The sequence below is a fragment of the Littorina saxatilis genome, linkage group LG2 (assembly GCF_037325665.1).
Source record: "Littorina saxatilis isolate snail1 linkage group LG2, US_GU_Lsax_2.0, whole genome shotgun sequence".
In the NCBI taxonomy this organism is placed as follows: Eukaryota; Metazoa; Mollusca; class Gastropoda; order Littorinimorpha; family Littorinidae; genus Littorina; species Littorina saxatilis.
Window position 1 is genome coordinate 78,080,964 of NC_090246.1, and position 18,307 is coordinate 78,099,270.

The 18,307-nt window shown below is 44.0% G+C and overlaps 2 protein-coding genes across 2 annotated transcripts in view; one reads left to right on the plus strand and one right to left on the minus strand.

The window, feature by feature from the left end:
• The window catches only part of LOC138959779 (protein NDNF-like), a 54,335-nt gene that overhangs the window by 24,785 nt on the left and 11,243 nt on the right, over positions 1-18,307 (minus strand). The window lies entirely within an intron of this gene.
• On the plus strand, positions 2,483-5,509 carry LOC138956713 (integrase/recombinase xerD homolog). The gene has a single exon (XM_070328002.1). The coding sequence runs from the start codon at positions 3,087-3,089 to the stop codon at positions 4,284-4,286; it is 1,200 nt and encodes a 399-aa protein (XP_070184103.1). The 5' UTR covers positions 2,483-3,086; the 3' UTR covers positions 4,287-5,509.

The following is an 18,307-nucleotide window of genomic DNA, read 5'->3' on the forward strand; positions in this document are numbered from 1 at the left end:
CAATGATGGTAAATTAAGTAAGATGTTAGCAGAGTTTTGCAAGTCGTGTTACGCTCCAAAGTGAAATTCTTCACACCATGGAAATATCCGCGGCAGAGTCGATGTGGTGTCGTATAACATAATTTAATATACATCGAGCATGCAAATTCAATCACACATTCTCCGTCAAGTTTACAAAAACAAAAACTGTCACAGAGAGAACAACACAGTCAGGAGTGCATGACTGAAAAACCGCTTAGAGGGAGCTCGCTACCAAAGTTGTGCACACGCACAAGTCAGATGAAAACGTCCGGAATGTTGGCAGCGTGTCGGATACAGATGACTAGAAAAATACGACAATGTTAGTGCAGTGTGTATATCGTTAAACCATCCTGCATCATCCTTCCTCTATGCACAACAGCGATGATGAAGCGACCGATGAGTCGGCACCAAGACACGGTAATGTACACGCTGAGACGTAATGTATTGCAAGAGAATGGCCTAATAAATCCCCTTCTTTGGGTCCCACATGTCCACGATTAGTTGGGTTTTTTCAGTGCCCGACTGCTCAACGTAAGTTGCTGAAAACCTGGTCTTGTGGCTCATTTACACCCTGGCATCTGTCTCTTTTTCGTCTGCCTCACGATCGGCGTGATTCCTGTTCAGTCCCAGTCAAAGTCCTGTCCCTAGCTGGATGGCCGAGGTGGTGGCACTGAGATGTTCTTGACTAACCGGAAATATCATCTTTCTGGAACGTATTAGTTTATAGTCTTTCCTCTCCTTGTCCTGATTTCTCCTGTGTCTTCTTCTGTAATTTCTTCTTTCTGTTGGCCGACGATGACTCTCAGGTCCAAACCGGTCACATTCTTTCATGTAGTTTGTTTCCACGTTTTCTGGATGGGTACACTTCCATCGTCGTTTCATTGGATTATTTCGTCAGAAGTCACTCGTTACTTATCTCCTCGTTGCAAATAGTTGACTTTTGTCGTCAAGTGACCTACCGTGAATGATTACTGTACAGGAAAATAAGTCCTCTGTTTCGTAGGAAGACTTCTTTGTATGAACATTATGTCACAATTCCAGGTTTTCTTTGTAAAATATCTAGCCAAAAGGCTGTCGTCGATGTGAACTAAACTTTGCTCAGAAATTCAAGCATCCGAAATGCTGTTGTCAAAAGATACATGCTCCAATATTTCATGAAACTACTGGAATGTTAACTTCGTCATGCAGCATCATCCAGTGTTGCACCTGTCTATGTCAGTGCGGCAGGACAGAAAAGTTCAGCTTGCCGCCCATTACAACTATCACACTGATATCACAAATTATCACTTTTGGTGCAGAGAAAGCCAGGTCAACAGGACAGGACAGGACAGGAGGTGGGAACACTTCGCATTTCCTCCCTGACCGGTGGAACGCGGGAGTGGATTGCACAGCCTAGCTTTGTCCCCACCCCCCCCCCCCCCCCCCCCAACTGACGTACTGTGGTTAAGACGCTTGGCTGCTTCCAGACTAAGATTGACCGAGTAAATGATTACACTGGTAATCTCGCCGCTGGTGATCCCCTGAACCATTCGTGTTTCAATACCGACCGGTCATGCGAATGAAATGTTAATTGATTCCCTGAGATCTGCTAACGATACGAAAAAACAACGGTAGCATAAAAAGTTATTTTCATTGCGCGACTGACTGATAAAAGCGCTTGAAAAAAACGCAGCATTCTTTTCGCTTCTTGAGGTGAGCCTAACATGGGGGTATAATCTCAGGTGTGGGCTCAAGATTACATACATGATCCCCGTCCTCAGAAGGTCAACTCACCGCTCCCACTTCGCTTGCAAGTACACCTCTCAACGGAGCTGCTTCGAGTAGCCTACTTGTAGAAGAAATATCACATTATGAACATTAAGTCTGTTGCCACCCAATCTCCAACTGTGGGTGATAAGATTTATTCTGTAGACATTGTTTGCGACTAAGTAACGCTTTTGATACTTACGAATAGTATTTGTTCTGGTCTGAACAAATACATTTCGGCCTTAGCTATAAATGAGTTTATGATAAAGCGAAAGCAACCTGCAAGTGAGCCGTTTGAGAAGGGCTTAAGCAAACAAGTCATTCTCAAACGGTTTATCGCTATTCAGTTGGCGTTCTATTCCATTCGATCTACATTTCCGAGAACAACAGTCAACAGAAGCTGAAAGGAAAAACGCGACCAAGCATCCTCAAGCGACGATCACGGTTTCTATTTTACTCTCTTTTTATCTTCAGTAGTCTTAAGTTTATTAGGTGAAAGAATCGTGAATTTTGTCAGTAGATTAATGACTTGAACTTAATCGATCGGAAGCGTGGGTCGACAGAAGACTGGTTTCCTTTGTTCCCGGGGTGGCAGAACGGGTGGCTGGCACTAACAATTAACAGCCACAGCGCTGGAAGTGATTTTGCGCTGGAGTTGATATCGCCTATCGCTACACTAGAGGAACTCTTTAATCTGCTACCTATGTTGGGGACAGTGCTGCCGTCGGGCAACGTTATCGAACTTATTCCTCCTGAATGTCGTAATGAGCTAAAAATAGCAGTAAGCTTCTAGCAGCATTACACTGTGGCCGGGGGCACGCGCGTGATGAGTCATGCGACCTACTTTAGACAAGCAGTGGAATCGGGTTGCTTTTAGAGTGGTGAATTGCTCCCCAAAACCGACAAGCTTACCTGCCCAAGTTCGAACGAGAAATTCGTAAAGTAATCAATTCCATCGAATATTCATCGAGGATGAAAGTAGCTTGTTCATTTCAATGCTTGTGATTATCTCAGGTACCAGGAGATAAGGTTCCGATACTCGCTTACCCCATAACACATGCGTATGCATGCATAAAGAGCGATTACTTCCCTTTGTTTATTTGATGTTGAATATCCTATTAGTTCGCCAGTAGTAGCATTGAGCCACTAGCTTTGGAGTGCAAATGTTAGCAACACTAGTGGCATAGCACTAACAAAGATTAGAAGTTCACCCAACAGCAAGAATAACAAGTAAGCCGAGTATGCAGGGCAACAACTGATAACATTGTTAATAATAATATACTAATTGTTTAACTGTTACTGTTAGTTGATCAGGTAACATGTCCGGGAGAGGCCGACCTCGTAGAGCAACCCAGGGGAAGAGACCGGCAAGGCTGCAGGAGGAGCTGCCTAGGCCGAAGGAGGCTGGGAACAAAAGACAGCGCCGGACAGGGACCGCAGCTGCGACTTCCCACGTGCTCAGCAGTGACAGTGACAGCCAGGGGGCCTGGTTTGAGGAGGCGGAGCACGCCAGCAGACAAGAACCTCAACAACAGCAAGTTCCAACGATTCAGGGCCCTATGCCCTGGCGCCGACACCCAACCGGCAGAGATCCCCAGAGCCTTGCTGCAGCAACTTCAGCGGAAGTAAAGCGACTGGTGTCGGCCGCCTTTGCCCCAGTGACGCAGGCAGCATACAAGCAGGGCATACGCATGTTTGAGGAATTCCGATTTTCCCACGGCCTGGGGTCGGACTGGCCAGCTTCACCTCAACAGGTCGTGGGATTTGTCGCCCACCTGTCGCTAGCCGGAAAAGCGCACACCACCGCCCGCACTTACATCGCGGGTATTGGGGCTAAACATAAGTTAAATGGATGGTCTGATCCCGCAGACAACTTCTTGTTAAAAAAGCAACTTCAGGGTATGACCAAGCTGGATAGGCGCCAGGACCTGAGAAAGCCTATCACATTACAGAGGCTTAAGCAGTTGATTGGCATATTACCTGTGGTCTGTGCCAATGTTTTTGAGCAGAAGTTGTTCACAGCAGCGTATAGTGTCGCATTCTTTGGGTTCCTTCGCGACAGCGAGGTTGTGGGTCAGGGTGACACCCCAAAAGGTGGCAGAGCTGGAATTGGTTACGCAGACGTAGTGATGGGAAAGAACTTAAAGATCAGGATCAGGGGCTCTAAAACCGACCAAGCGATGAGAGGGGAGCAGGTATGCATGCGCCGGGCAGAGAGGCATCCGGAAGCCTGCCCAGTATTGGCCATGCAGGCATATCTACAAGTCAGACCCAGCGGGTCAGGGCTGCTCTTCAAGCATTTTGATGGCGCGCCACTAAGCCGCTACCAGTTCCAGGCCATTCTGAAAAGGGGGGCGAAGGCACTGGGCTGGGAAGTGAACAGATTCACCTCTCACTCATTCCGCATCGGGGCAGCCACCACAGCAGCTGTGAATGGCACTCCGGTGAGGCGCATAATGGCACTAGGGCGATGGGAGTCTCAGGCAGTGGAGAAGTATGTCCGCACTAACCAGGTTTGAGGAATGTCCTGGGCGGATTGGTTTACACCTCCGCCACAGGGAATGGGTTCTAGTCGGGTAAATAATTTTTCTTGTGGCCTGGGCGGATTGGTTTACACCTCCGCCACAGGGAATGTGTTCTAGTCAGGTAAATAATTTTTTTTTGTTTTTTGTTTTTTGTGCGGCCTGGGCGGATTGGTTTACACCTCCGCCACAGGGAACGTGTTCTAGTCAGGTAAATAATATTTTTTCTTGTGGCCTGGGCGGATTGGTTTACACCTCCGCCACAGGGAATGTGTTCTAGTCAGGTAAATAATTTTTCGAGTGGCCTGGGCGGATTGGTTTACGCCTCCGCCACAGGGAACGTGTTCTAGTCAGGTACATAATTTTTCTTGTGGCTTTGGCGGATTGGTTTACACCTCCGCCACAGGGAACGTGTTCTAGTCAGGTATATAATTTTGCATGTGGCCTGGGCTGATTGGTTTACACCTCCGCCACAGGGAATGTGTTCTAGTCAGGTATATAATTTTGCATGTGGCCTGGGCGGATTGGTTTACACCTCCACCACAAGGAATGTGTTCTAGTCAGGGGTAAATGTCTTTGTACGTGACCTGGGCGGATTGGTTTACACCTCCGCTACAAGGAATGCGTGTTCTAGTCAGGTGTAAATGTTTTTGTTTGAGGGCCAGGGCGCTTGTGGCCCGGGCGGATTGGTTTACACCTCCGCTACAAGGAATGCGTGTTCTAGTCAGGTGTAAATGTTTTTGTTTGAGGGCCAGGGCGCTTGTGGCCCGGGCGGATTGGTTTACACCTCCGCAGTAGTTGGGTAGTGAATTGACTTTCATATACATTAAAGGAGGTCCTTAAAAATGTTTTCATTATAAGCTTCAGGAATCATGTTGGTGGGGTCCAGCCTCATAACCAGGCTGCAGCAACACCTGGACAGGACGCGGCAAGACCTGCGACTACCATTGCCGGTACTGCTCGCGGGACAGCCAGGCCTTGGGTTTCCCCAGGCCCGCAACAAGCTGCTCAGCACCATCCGAGGAACCCCACCGCGCTACCTGGTCCTGCATGTGAGCGCGAACGACATCGCCCGGGTAGACCAGAAGCAGTGGCTACAGGAACTTGATGAACTTGTCTGCTTCATCAGGGCGTACTATCCGGCGGCGACCTTGGTGTGGTCGGACATGCTACCCCGCTTGGCATGGCGGCATGCCCACACCCTGCAAGGTGCGGAAAACTCACGTCAAAGACTCAATCGGAGGGCCAGGGGCCGAATACTGAAGGAGAAGGGCAAAGTAGTATACCACCAGAACATTGGCAAGGACTGCCTCCTCCCTGATGGTGTCCACCTCAACCATAGGGGAAACGAACTGTTTAAAGAAAACTTGGAGCAGCAGCTCACAAACATGGCTTAATTTAGACGTGCCTGGTATACGGATTGGCGGAACACCTAATACATAGCTGTTAGTGGCGGGAGATAAGCATGGTAAAGGGGGACACTGCATTCTGCTGTATTTTGGTTGATTGTTACCGGACTTACGCAGGGTCCACAGGTGAGCCCAAGCGAACCACGGGATGTGGCAAGCGTAACCACGGGATGGGATATCCCGTGGCCGGTTCGGGACCCTGCTCCCTCCAGATCTGAGGCCTGGGGCTGGTAGCAAAGCCCCGCAAAACAGCAGCATGGGTGCCGGAAAGCAAGCACACCAGAAGCAGTGGCTACAGGAACTTGATGACACACACGCGCACACACACACACACACACACACACACACACACACACCAAACACACACACACCAAACACACACCAAACACACGCACACACACACACACACACACACAATCAATTAATCAATCAATCAATGAGTCTTATATCGCGCATATTCCGTGGGTACAGTTCTAGGCGCTCTGCAGTGATGCCGTGTGAGATGAAATTTTATACGGCCAGTAGATTGCAGCCATTTCGGCGCATATTTACCTTTCACGGCCTATTATTCCAAGTCACACGGGTATAGGTAGACAATTATTAACTGTGCCTAAGCAATTTTGCCATGAAAGACCCTTTTGTCAATCGTGGGATCTTTAACGTGCACACCCAATGTAGTGTACACGGGGGGAGGTTCGGACACCGAAGAGAGTCTGCACACAAAGTTGACTCTGTGAAATAAATTTCCGCCGAACCTGGGATCGAACTCACGCTGACAGCGGCCAACTGAATACAAATCCAGCGCACTACCAACTGAGCTATATCCCCGCACACACACACACACACACACACACACACACACACACACACCGTCGCACTGACTGACAACAATGCTTGGTCTTTCTTTCTTTCTTTATTTAGTGTTTAACGTCGTTTTCAACCGTTCAAGGTTATATCGCGACGGAATGCTTAGTCCTTGGTCTAGTCTATGTCGTGATATCTGTGTGTCATCATGCCTAAAGTGTCACCGTGTCTTAATCAAGTTAATGTGACTGTGTTTTTCTGCCGCAGTGTCTGCATCGTGAAAATTTGTCACCGTGCTTAAGTGCCATCTGACCTATCAAACAACCTATCAAATCAGGTCGCGATGGTCAGAACTGGCCATTACATAAAATAACGAATATTTAATTATGGTAATCTTATAGTAGGTACCAAGTCTACATGTATGTGACACGATCTACGTCTCAGTAACCCAAAATCAATATCGAGGTGTCCGAAACTGAGCCATTGTTGCCGTTTTCAAGCCATAGCACAGACTGCCAGGTGCCTTAAACAGAGTGATACAATTTCTTTTATAAGAGGTCTCTATTTGACCCAAATTGTGAGTATTTGGTTCCAAATGGCCATCAGTAACTCACAGTGGTCGTTTTATCAGATTAAATCAAATGGTTCCATCACATTCATTTGGCTCACTCAGAATCCAGCTAAGTCTGTTGAGTAACAATTGGCCCAATCATTGCCAATTTAAATTACAATGACCCCATGTAAGTTTTCGTGAACTTTTGTCTGTATGGGCCATTATGACCCAGTTCGGGTCATTGTTAACTTTCAAAGAGGTACGAGGTACCATGACCCGATCTAGAAGGCCTTCCTTTGATTCCGTTCTGGTGCTCTTTGATCAAGATTTCAGACAAAATGGGTTGCTTTAAACTTTTTCGGTTTTGGGTCGGAGTGATTCACCCTTGTTGTGACACCGATAACTGTCGACCGGACCCAATTTAAATCATCGATTATCTCGATGTGAATAACCACGATGAGCTAGGCTCAACGTTATTTTTCATTTTTTCATTAGGAAGGGTGGTACCTAAACCTAATGGTAAATCAAATCATCATTGAAAGCAGAAGGTGTCACAATGATACATTATTACCATTTCATGGTACCATTTTATAATGCGACCATATTGATCAACCAGAACTGATGTTAGGTGACCCTCTGAATGTTATAGTGGTCAGGCCGAGATATCCCTCTAAAACCAAGCAAGACAAACTAAACTGTGGAATTAAAGAATACCAGGGTGACTTCTTCTGAGTAATGACTGAATGTTTTAACGAGAGAGGAGAGCGAGGTTTGTCTCCCTAAGTATGTGTGTGTGTGTGTGTGTGTGTGTGTGTGTGTGTGTGTGTGTGTGTGTGTGTGTGTGTCTGTCTGTCTGTTTGTCTGTCTGTCTGTTTGTCTGTCTGTCTGTTTGTCTGTCAATGTGTGCAAAGCATATATCTCAAAAACTACTGAACGGATTTTTATGAAAATTGATGTACAAATTTTTTGGGGGGCATTTGCTTGTGCTTTTTTTATTCCGATTTTTGATAACGGTAGTTGATGACGTCATGTTTGCCCGTTTGCAAAAGTTGAGGCCGCACAGTCACGGCTACACATTTTTTATAAATGTTCTTGACATTTTTGTCACACAACCTTCGACCCAGTCCGAATTATGGGATTGCACAGACAGACAGACGACAGACAGACGGACGGACGACGGAAACACAGAAATATTTAAAGGCAACAAGTTTGATAAAACAAAAGCATAACAAGGTTAATTTCTGGTTGCGTCGGGGAAACAAGTGAGTGAAGGAGCTGCTTTAGCTCTGTTGGTGAAGAAGCTGGCTCGTTGTTGTAATAAACAAAAGACGCTGACCCGACGTGCAATGTTCTTCTGTGGCACAGAAAAGAAAAAACAAGTCGCGTAAGGCGAAATTACTACATTTAGTCAAGCTGTGGAACTCTCAGAATGAAACTGAACGTAGTCCGCCGCGAGTGCAAAACGCATCTTGGACACCCGGCCAGTACTGAAACTGGCCTTGGCACGGAACGATCCAAGGGGGGCAATCTCAGTCATCTCAAAGAGGGAAATCCAAACGCAATCCGCTTTGTTCGATTTTATGGGCTTGGACGATAGAGAAAAATAAGAAAAGCAAAAGCTGGAGTCCAGTCTGGACGAAAATGCTATCAAGAACGCAGAATTGGTTTTTTCTGCGTTTTGTTTTTTGCCGTAAGCGCCATGTTTATCGGAGCAGGAAACTCTTCCAGAGTGAGGCCCCTTCGTTGATGCATGTCAACAAGCCAGATGTGCGAGAAGCAAAATTGTGCCGCAACTTAAGTTTTAGCTCGACACGGGAGTGCACAATGGTAAGTCGTTGCTATTTTTCACTTTATTTGACATGTCTTGTGAGCAAAAGGTGTTGGTTACGGCTGTGCATGCTGTCAGTGTTCATTATTTGATTTCAATTACCCAGCACCGTCAGTTTTCCTTTGTCTTTGAGACCGGTTGGAGACCGATAAACATGGCGCTTACGGCTAAAAAAAAAACAACCTCAGAAAAAATCAATTCTGCGTTCTTGATAGCATTTTCGTCCAGACTGGACTGCTTTTCTTATTTTTCTCTATCGTCCAAGCCCATAAAATCGAACAAAGCGGATTGCGTTTGGATTTCTCTCTTTGAGATGACTGAGATTGCCCCCCTTGGATCGTTCCGTGCCAAGGCCAGTTTCAGTACTGGCCGGGTGTCCAAGATGGTGCAAAACGCAGTGAAAGTGACGAGCCTGTTTGGCGCGGCAGCGGTTGCGCTGTGCTTCATAGCACGCTTTACTGTACCTCTCTTCGTTTTAACTTTCTGAGCGTGTTTTTAATCCAAACATATCATATCTATATGTTTTTGGAATCAGGAACCGACAACGAATAAGATGAAATAGTTTTTTAAATCGATTTCGGAAATTTAATTTTGATCATAATTTTTATATTTTTAATTTTCAGAGATTGTTTTTAATCCAAATATAACATATGTATATGTTTTTGGAATCAGAAAATGACGAAGAATAAGATGAAATTGTTTTTGGATCGTTTAATAAAAAAAATAATTTTAATTACAAGTTTCCGATTTTTGAGTCACTTGAGAAAAAGTGACTCTATGTAATCGGTCAGTGTTAGTCTGTCCGGCCGGCCGTCCGGACGGCCGTCCGGCTGGCCGGCCGTCCGTAGACACCACCTTAACGTTGGACTTTTCTCGGAAACTATCAAAGCGATCGGGCTCATATTTTGTTTAGTCGTGACCTCCAATGACCTCTACACTTTAACGATGGTTTCGTTGACCTTTGACCTTTTTCAAGGTCACAGGTCAGCGTCAAAGGAAAAATTAGACATTTTATATCTTTGACAAAGTTCATCGGATGTGATTGAAACTTTGTAGGATTATTCTTTACATCAAAGTATTTACATCTGTAGCCTTTTACGAACGTTATCAGAAAAACAAGGGAGATAACTAGCCTTTTCTGTTCGGCAACACACAACTTAACGTTGGGCTTTTCTCGGAAACTATAAAAGTGACCGGGCTCAAATTTTATGTGAACGTGACTCATTGTGTTGTGAATAGCAATTTCTTCCTGTCCATCTGATGCCTCATATAATATTCAGAACTGCGAAAGTGACTCGATCGAGCGTTTGCTCTTCTTGTTAATGACCAAACTCACTCATTAGTTTTTAAGCCACCAAGCTGAAATGCAATACCAAACCCCGGCCTTTGTCGAAGATTGCTTTGCCAAAATTTCAATCAATTTAATTGAAAAATGAGGGTGTGACAGTGCCGCCTCAACTTTTACAAAAAGCCGGATATGACGTCATCAAAGGTATTTATCGAAAAAATGAAAACAACGTCCGGGGATATCATACCCAGGAACTCTCATGTCAAATTTCATAAAGATCGGCCCAGTAGTTTCGCTCTACACACACACACACACGCACACACACACACACATACACCACACCCTCGTCTCGATTCCCCCCCTACGTTAAAACATTTAGTCAAAACTTGACTAAATGTAAAAAGAAAAACAAACCAAAAAACAAACGAAAGAATAAAAGAAAAATAAGAAAGGAAAAGACAAAAGACATGAGACAACCAAAGAAGTGTTGACACAAACCATAGTGTATTTTTTATTTGCTTTCAGCAGCAGGACTGCGATGTTTTGATCAAAAGCGGAACGAGGAGCCACTGCTCCAACACCAGAACCCACACGATATAAATTATATCGTCCTGCACGCTGCGGCAAGTGATTTTTCTCCTCTCTGGCTGGACCCTCGCCAATGGCGCCAGGGCTTGGGGAAAATTCAATGGATTTTGGACCAGAGCCAAGGTCCCAAACATCGTTGGTTTTGCCAGAAGATTGCTGGGAGCACTTCGGTAGTTCCCTTTTCCGCAAAAAGCAAGAAGACGAATAAACGATTTGGATGGAGCGAGTTTGATTCTTCAACTGAGCGGCGCTGAGGGCGAGAAGGCCTAGACAGGAAGGAGCAGAGTGACACAATATTGCTCGTTGTGTAAAATATACTCTTCAGTTAAAGAAAGTATACACCGTACTGAAGAAACTATTTCTGAAAATGTACGAATACGTCAGCTTGTGTAACTTAGGTAATCAACCAAATGCTGTCCGAAAATAAGTTGCATGATTTCCACTTTTTTGTATTGAGCTATGTCTAACATAACATAGTCATTATCTAAAAATACAAGAAAATCACTAAAATATAGAACAAAGAAATATGACATAATCCGGGACTGTATATAAAAGAAATCAAAATAAGTAGCAGTTCTCCTCCTTTAGTATCATACCAGATGCTTTTCAGAAGCTGCTGGACCTCAGCTAACACTCCCCCCCCCCCCCATCCCTTCACACAGGCGTAACTTCCCCCACATACGCAAACATTCCCAGGACCCCTTACCACAAAAACACGCATATGAATAAAGCGTGCGTAGGTTCCTCCGGATGGCTTCTACCTGGTACGTCCAAAACGTTTGGCTGTATGCTGGGTAAATTGATGTACAAACAAATTGATGGTGTCATGAACACAGCAACAATGCAGGTTCAGAAGTTCATGTTTTTGGAACCAGGGATTCTGACTGCAAATTTTACACATACCCAGACAAATGTTAAAGGAAATAAGAACAAGAAATTCCTCCGAGGTAGGAAAAACACCCCCGTCCTTAAGAGAGAAAGTCAGAAGTCAAAAGTCAAAAGTCAAAAGTCAGAAGTCAGAAGTCAGAAGAGAGAAAGTCAGAAGTCAGAAGTCAGAAGTCAAAAGTCAAAAGTCAGAAGTCAAAAGTCAAAAGTCAAAAGTCAGAAGTCAGAAGTCAGAAGAGAGAAAGTCAGAAGTGAGAAGCGAGAAGTCAGAAGTCAGAAGTCAAAAGTCAAAAGTCAAAAGTCAAAAGTCAGAAGTCAGAAGTCAAAAGTCAAAAGTCAAAAGTCAAAAGTCAAAAGTCAAAAGTCAGAAGTCAGAATGTAAACACAGGGTCCATTGCGAAAGGGTACGTCGAGGTAGGAAAAACACCCCCGTTGGTCAAATAACCATTCTCACTGCCACCAATTAATATGTCACTCTTAATCTTAATCCACCAATAACTCCCTAACCGTGTGTTTGACTGGTCCCAATTTTTGTAAGGACCGTCTCAGGAATGTCTAGAACCTGTTCACCAAGTTTGGTGACGATCGGTCCGTTCATTCTTGAGATCTATATGCGAACACAAACACACAAACACACAAACAAGCAAACACATCCAGTGAAACCTATACACACCCCTATAACGGGGGTGTAATAAAGGCTCAAGAAGGAAATGAATTTTTTTTTAAGACTAGAAAGGGGAGGAGAGAGTCCGCAGAAAGTACACCTTACAGTGCATTGAAAGAAGTAAGAGCGACCGCAAAAGAGTTTTACTACCTGGCTCAGGGAAACAGTAAGTCTTCGGTATCCAGCAACCACTGTGTCAACGTCCTTTTTGCCAATTAGTCTTGGCAAAAGATGGGCCGTCTGGAGCAACCCTCCCTCCCCTTCCCCTCCCCTTTCCGCCGCTCCACCCCCTTCCCCCCCCCCCCCCCCCCCGACACACTCACACTCATCAAGCACTTGTTACGTTGGTGGCTGTACTTATTCAGCTATTCTACAGCCCGTCTCCCAAATTTCGAAACATACAGGCATGGGCACTGCTATTGAGAAATCTTGTGGACACTTTTTGTCTCAAAAAGCATAGCATGCGGCGTTCAATCTCAAAAGGAAGCTTAGGCCTACAACTTGAGGAACACAGAAAGTTAAAACCCTGTCCAAATAAATGTGAGGCTAAAGAAAGGGCTCAGAAAGATCGATGTTTGCCCCGGTCTTGACCGGGTCTTCAGAATCCTAAATCCAGAACGGAACGCGCTAGATGCTGAGATTTTGCAACATAACCACTGCCTCATATGACTAATTTTTATCTGAAAGTCAGGTCAGAATAATATTGAAGTTCCGCCGTATCAAGTGTTATATGAATAAAGTTACCCCAAACGTCTTGGCCAACACTCGTATTTGTTTGTTTGTGTGTTTGTTTAACGCCCAGCCGACCACGAAGGGCCATATCAGGCTAGGGCGGTGCTGCTTGGCCAACACTCGTATGACTCAACCTCATTTCAAACTTAGATTGGCATTACTTTAAATGGAAAGTTCCCCCATATTCCATGTTATTTGAGTAAAGATATCAACAACTTTCTAAAACGGGGCAATGGTTCTTTGACAACACTACAGCGTATTATTCTGATGGCGATCGTTGAACAACATGACAGACTTACAAGTGCTCGTATATTTGTACAAGAATTATGTCTCCAAGCGGATGTGAAGTAAAGTCGCGTAAGGCGAAAATACAACATTTAGTCAAGCTGTCGAACTCACAGAATGAAACTGAACGCACTGCAATTTTTCAGCAAGACGGTATACTCGTAGCATCGTCAGTCCACCGCTTGTGGCAAAGGCAGTGAAATTGACAAGAAGAGCGGGATAGCAGTTGCGCTGAGAAGGATAGCACGCTTTTCTGTACCTCTCTTCGTTTTAACTTTCTGAGCGTGTTTTTAATCCAAACATATCATATCTATATGTTTTTTGAATCAGGAACCGACAAGGAATAAGATGAAAGTGTTTTTAAATTGATTTCGAAAATTTAATTTTGATCATTTGTGCTAGCTCTATCTCATAAGATGTACTGCTCTCCCAGCGAGAAAAGGAGAAAACAAATGAGTTGTTTCTGATGTCAGTGGGAGTTGATGAAGACGCTGAGAATTTGGAAATCTCGGAATTACAAAAGAAAGTGTTATTATCTGTATACGGTTCTCTTCAAAAAAATTCTCTCTAATCACATCTGTTAGTCAAGCGACTCTCGTTTCCTGTATGAGGCTTACCCGACATTGCAGATTATGGTTTTTGAAATTTCCTCACAAGACAAACTCAAGTGGTTAATGATGTCAAGACAAACTCAAGTTGTACATGCTGATGGAAATATTTCTCTGCCGTTGTTGTTTTTTTCGTCCAAAAAGACAGCGATAAAATCAAATCCAAAATGAAACAGAGACGCAATAGGGCATTTAAAACAAAACAAGATATGTTCCACAATTTTTCTCCCCCTTCACCAGAAACAAATGTACACTAAAATGTGTATGGTGCCTGACATGCCGTGAAGACATCTCTGATGTCGCCTGATCGTTGGGATTATAATTATGTCAGTGCGCATCAGAAACATGTTCATGACATCACTTTATGAATTGTCTTGGGCGCCAGGCATTTTTTTAAACCATGATCCTTACTCATTACATTTAGTCAAGTTTTGACTAAATGTTTTAACATAGAGGGGGAATCGAGGCGAGGGTCGTGGTGTATGTATGTGTGTGTGTGTGTGTGTGTGTGTGTGTGTGTGTGTGTGTGTGTGTGTGTGTGTGTGTGTGTGTGTGTGTGTGTGTGTGTGTGTGTGTCTGTCTGTGCGTGTGTGTGTAGAGCGATTCAGACCAAACTACTGGACCGATCTTTATGAAATTTAACATGAGAGTTCCTGGGAATGATATCCCCGGACATTTTTTTTTTCAATAAATACCTTTGATGACGTCATATCCGGCTTTTTGTAAAAGTTGAGGCGGCACTGTCACACCCTCATTTTTCAATCAAATTGATTGCAATTTTGGCCAAGCAATCTTCGACGAAGGCCGGACTTCGGTATTGCATTTCAGCATGGAGGTTAAAAAATTAATTAATGACTTTGGTCATTAAAATCTGAAAATTGCAAAAAAAATGATTATTTTTTTTATAAAACGATCCAAATTTACGTTCATCTTATTCTTCATCATTTTCTGATTCCAAAAACATATAAATATGTTATATTTGGATTAAAAACAAGCTCTGAAAATTAAAGATATAAAAAGTATGATCAAAACTAAATTTTCGAAATCAACTTAAAAACACTTTCATTTTATTCTTTACTTGTCGGTTCCTGATTCCAAAAAAACATATAGATATGATATGTTTGGATTAAAAACACGCTCAGAAAGTTAAAACGAAGAGAGGTACGGAAAAGCGTGCTATCCTTCTCAGCGCAACTACTACCCCGCTCTTCTTGTCAATTTCACTGCCTTTGCCACAAGCGGTGGACTGACGATGCTACGAGTATACGGTCTTGCTGAAAAATTGCATTGCGTTCAGTTTCATTCTGTGAGTTCGACAGCTTGACTAAATGTTGTATTTTCGCCTTACGCGACTTGTTTTTACTTACATTTGACGTGTCTCTTCCCTTCCATGTGACCCCTTGTGGTAGCTTGTAATAGGTACCGAGCTTAAACTATATGATAAAGTTGGTACACAGGCAACAAAGAGGGAAAAAAGCGTATGTATACGCGCTAAGTACGCACACTGAAGATCGAACGAGCCGGGGAGAGATGGAGAAACAGACAGACAGACAGGCAGACAGACAGACAGACGGACAGACGGACAGACAGATAGACAGACAGATAGACGTACTTCGACCGAGAGTGAAAGAGAGATAGAGAGAGCGAGTTCAGGCGAGGGAAATATAAACTACAAGCGGAGGTACTGAATACGACAATCTCACAGCTTGCAGCACGGCTTTCTGTCAGAAGTATTACATATCTTATAACATGAAAGCCATTAAATGGCCTGTGCTCTAGACGAATTAAGTCAATAGGGAAACAAGACTTGTGCTCTCCGAAAAGTGGCTGAAAAATCACCAAAAGTGCACTCATTGTGAGTTTTTTTTGTTTTTTTTTTAACGCCCAGCCGACCACGAAGGGCCATATCAGGGCGGTGCTGCTTTGACATATATGTATATAACGTGCGCCACACACAAGACAGAAGTCGCAGCACAGGCTTCATGTCTCACCCAGTCACATTATTCTGACACCGGACCAACCAGTCCTGGCACTAACCCCATAATGCCAGACGCCAGGCGGAGCAGCCACTAGATTGCCAATTTTAAAGTCTTAGGTATGACCCGGCCGGGGTTCGAACCCACGACCTCCCGATCACGGGGCGGACGCCTTACCACTAGGCCAACCGTGCCGGTCTCATTGTGAGTGGTGCACTCAGTCGCCGTCTTTGAGTTGTGATGGGTTTAACCTGGAAGGGAACATTCGAAATACGCATTTAGAACGGTTTTACCGTGAGCTCTTTCGTCTCGTCACGTTAAAGAAAAATGCATCATGTAAACTTTGCAAAAACGGGGTATAAAAATAGTCCCGCTTGAAAAAAAAACCCAGCACAACAGGTTTTTTTTCTTGTCTTTTTTTGCGAGTCCTATTTTACCTCAAAGACACAAAACACAGATCGTAATAGTCGGAAAAAAGGGATAGACAGATTTACAAGTTCTATTTTGAGCTGACTTTAAACACAGCAGTGGGATCTTGTTTTCACTCTCATCGCTCGAAGCACTGATGACAGCCGGTGAGCGTTTCTTTTCTTACCCGTTTCAAAGCTTACTCTCAAGGCTGAACATTATAAATATTTTGAACAAGTTTACGTAAACGACACGGAAAGACGCTGGGGTGACCAATTTTTCTCTCAACAACGTTTTGTGAACAGATGGGTAGCCTTGTGGTTAACACTGGCGCTAGTCTACACACTTAGTGCAAGGGTCCCGAACTGCGTACAATCCCAGAACACCCAAGAGTGCTCTTCCGGGAGCCGCGTTTTAGTAAGTTTTGTTCAGTTCATTTGCGCAGGGACAAGGAAGAGATCCCCATCCCCCCGCCCAACTCTTTGGTTCCATTGCCCAACCACAGAGACAGCGCATCACTCAGTACAGGGGAAAATGGCGGAACGTTACCGGATTTTGCGCGTTTTTAAGAAACTTTTGGGACGAAAACTATATTGCTAAGAAGTCTACTCTCTTACTTATTGATTGCTTTCTTTCTCCTAGTTTTTGTGTGTGTGATAACTGTCTGGTCTGGTCTGCCGTTCTGGTCTGGTCTCTCTGTCTCTGTCTCTCTCTCTCTCACTGTCTCTCTCTGTCTCTGTCTGTCTGTCTGTCTGTCTGTCTGTCTGTCTGTCTGTCTCTCTCTTTCTCTCTGTCTCTCTGTCTCTCTCTCTCTTTTTCTCTCTGTCTCTCTCTCTCTCTCTCTCTCTCTCTCTCTCTCTCTCTCTCTCTCTCTCTCTCTCTCTCTCTCTCTCCTGGTCTGATCATTAATTTTGATGTGTAAAATTGTCTCTAAGAAAATATTCCTTCTACATATAGGTTGAATCTTACCAGAAAATACGAGAAAACTTTTTTTCCAAGCTCACATTCAAAGTATTATTGATTACGATTCGACCATATGAGACTCTGCGAGTGCGAATTTCACGAAACCCTATTTTAGCGTACAGGAAAGTGTAATTCTATTAGTACTTCTAAAAAAAAGAAAAGGTTATATAGCAGTATAGAAACACGAAAATACCAAGCATGCATCCCCAGAAAGCGGCGTATGGCTGCCAAAATGACAGGGTAAACACGGCCATACAGTTACACGCAAATACACGAGTGTACGTGGAAGTTTCAGCCCATGAACGCAGAAGAAGAACATTATAGATATCACGACAGTCTTCTATTAAAGGAAAGACGTATCTGTACAACCAATTAATTCGGATGCACAAAACAATAGCATGTCAGGCCTCAGCTGTCTTTTTGGAATGTTTCTTCATAAACCATTCTCGTCATACCGATTGAACTATTACACGTATTCTAAGAATTGGTCTATCTAAAGCCAGTACGGCATATTCTTGAATTCAAGTGTAAAACTGATTCCTTGACTTCTGTGTTGAGGATAACCGTGAGCGTGAACTCATTCAAGAATGAACTAGCTAAGCACCTCAAATACAAATTATAAATCTGTTTGTGCATTTATCAATATCAGTCTCAATTTCTACTACGATGTAACCGTGTGCCGAAACACTACGATCACCTCGGGAAGCGAAGTGCAATCAAACAGGATTGAAAATGTTAGGGCCAATTTCTTAGCCCTATAAAAACTGTTATGCAAACCCGAAGGTTTCCATGAACATACAGACAATCGGAAACCACCAGACCCTATCACAAACAGAATTCTACAATACACCGGTGTTGACTTTTAAAGGCCAACAACTCGGGTGCAGAGTCTGCTGTGAAAGGAGCGGTAGCCTCCCCTGTCACACACGTAATATCATTTCTAAGTTCATTTCTCTCGCTGTAGTTTGTTTTTGTATTTGTTGTATGTACTTATTCTAGTTTATCAATTATCTACCATATTCGGAAC

Coding starts and splice junctions, on each gene's coding strand:
- LOC138956713 (XM_070328002.1), top strand. CDS start 3,087: ATGTCCGGGAGAGGCCGACCTCGTAGAGCAACCCAGGGGAAGAGACCG.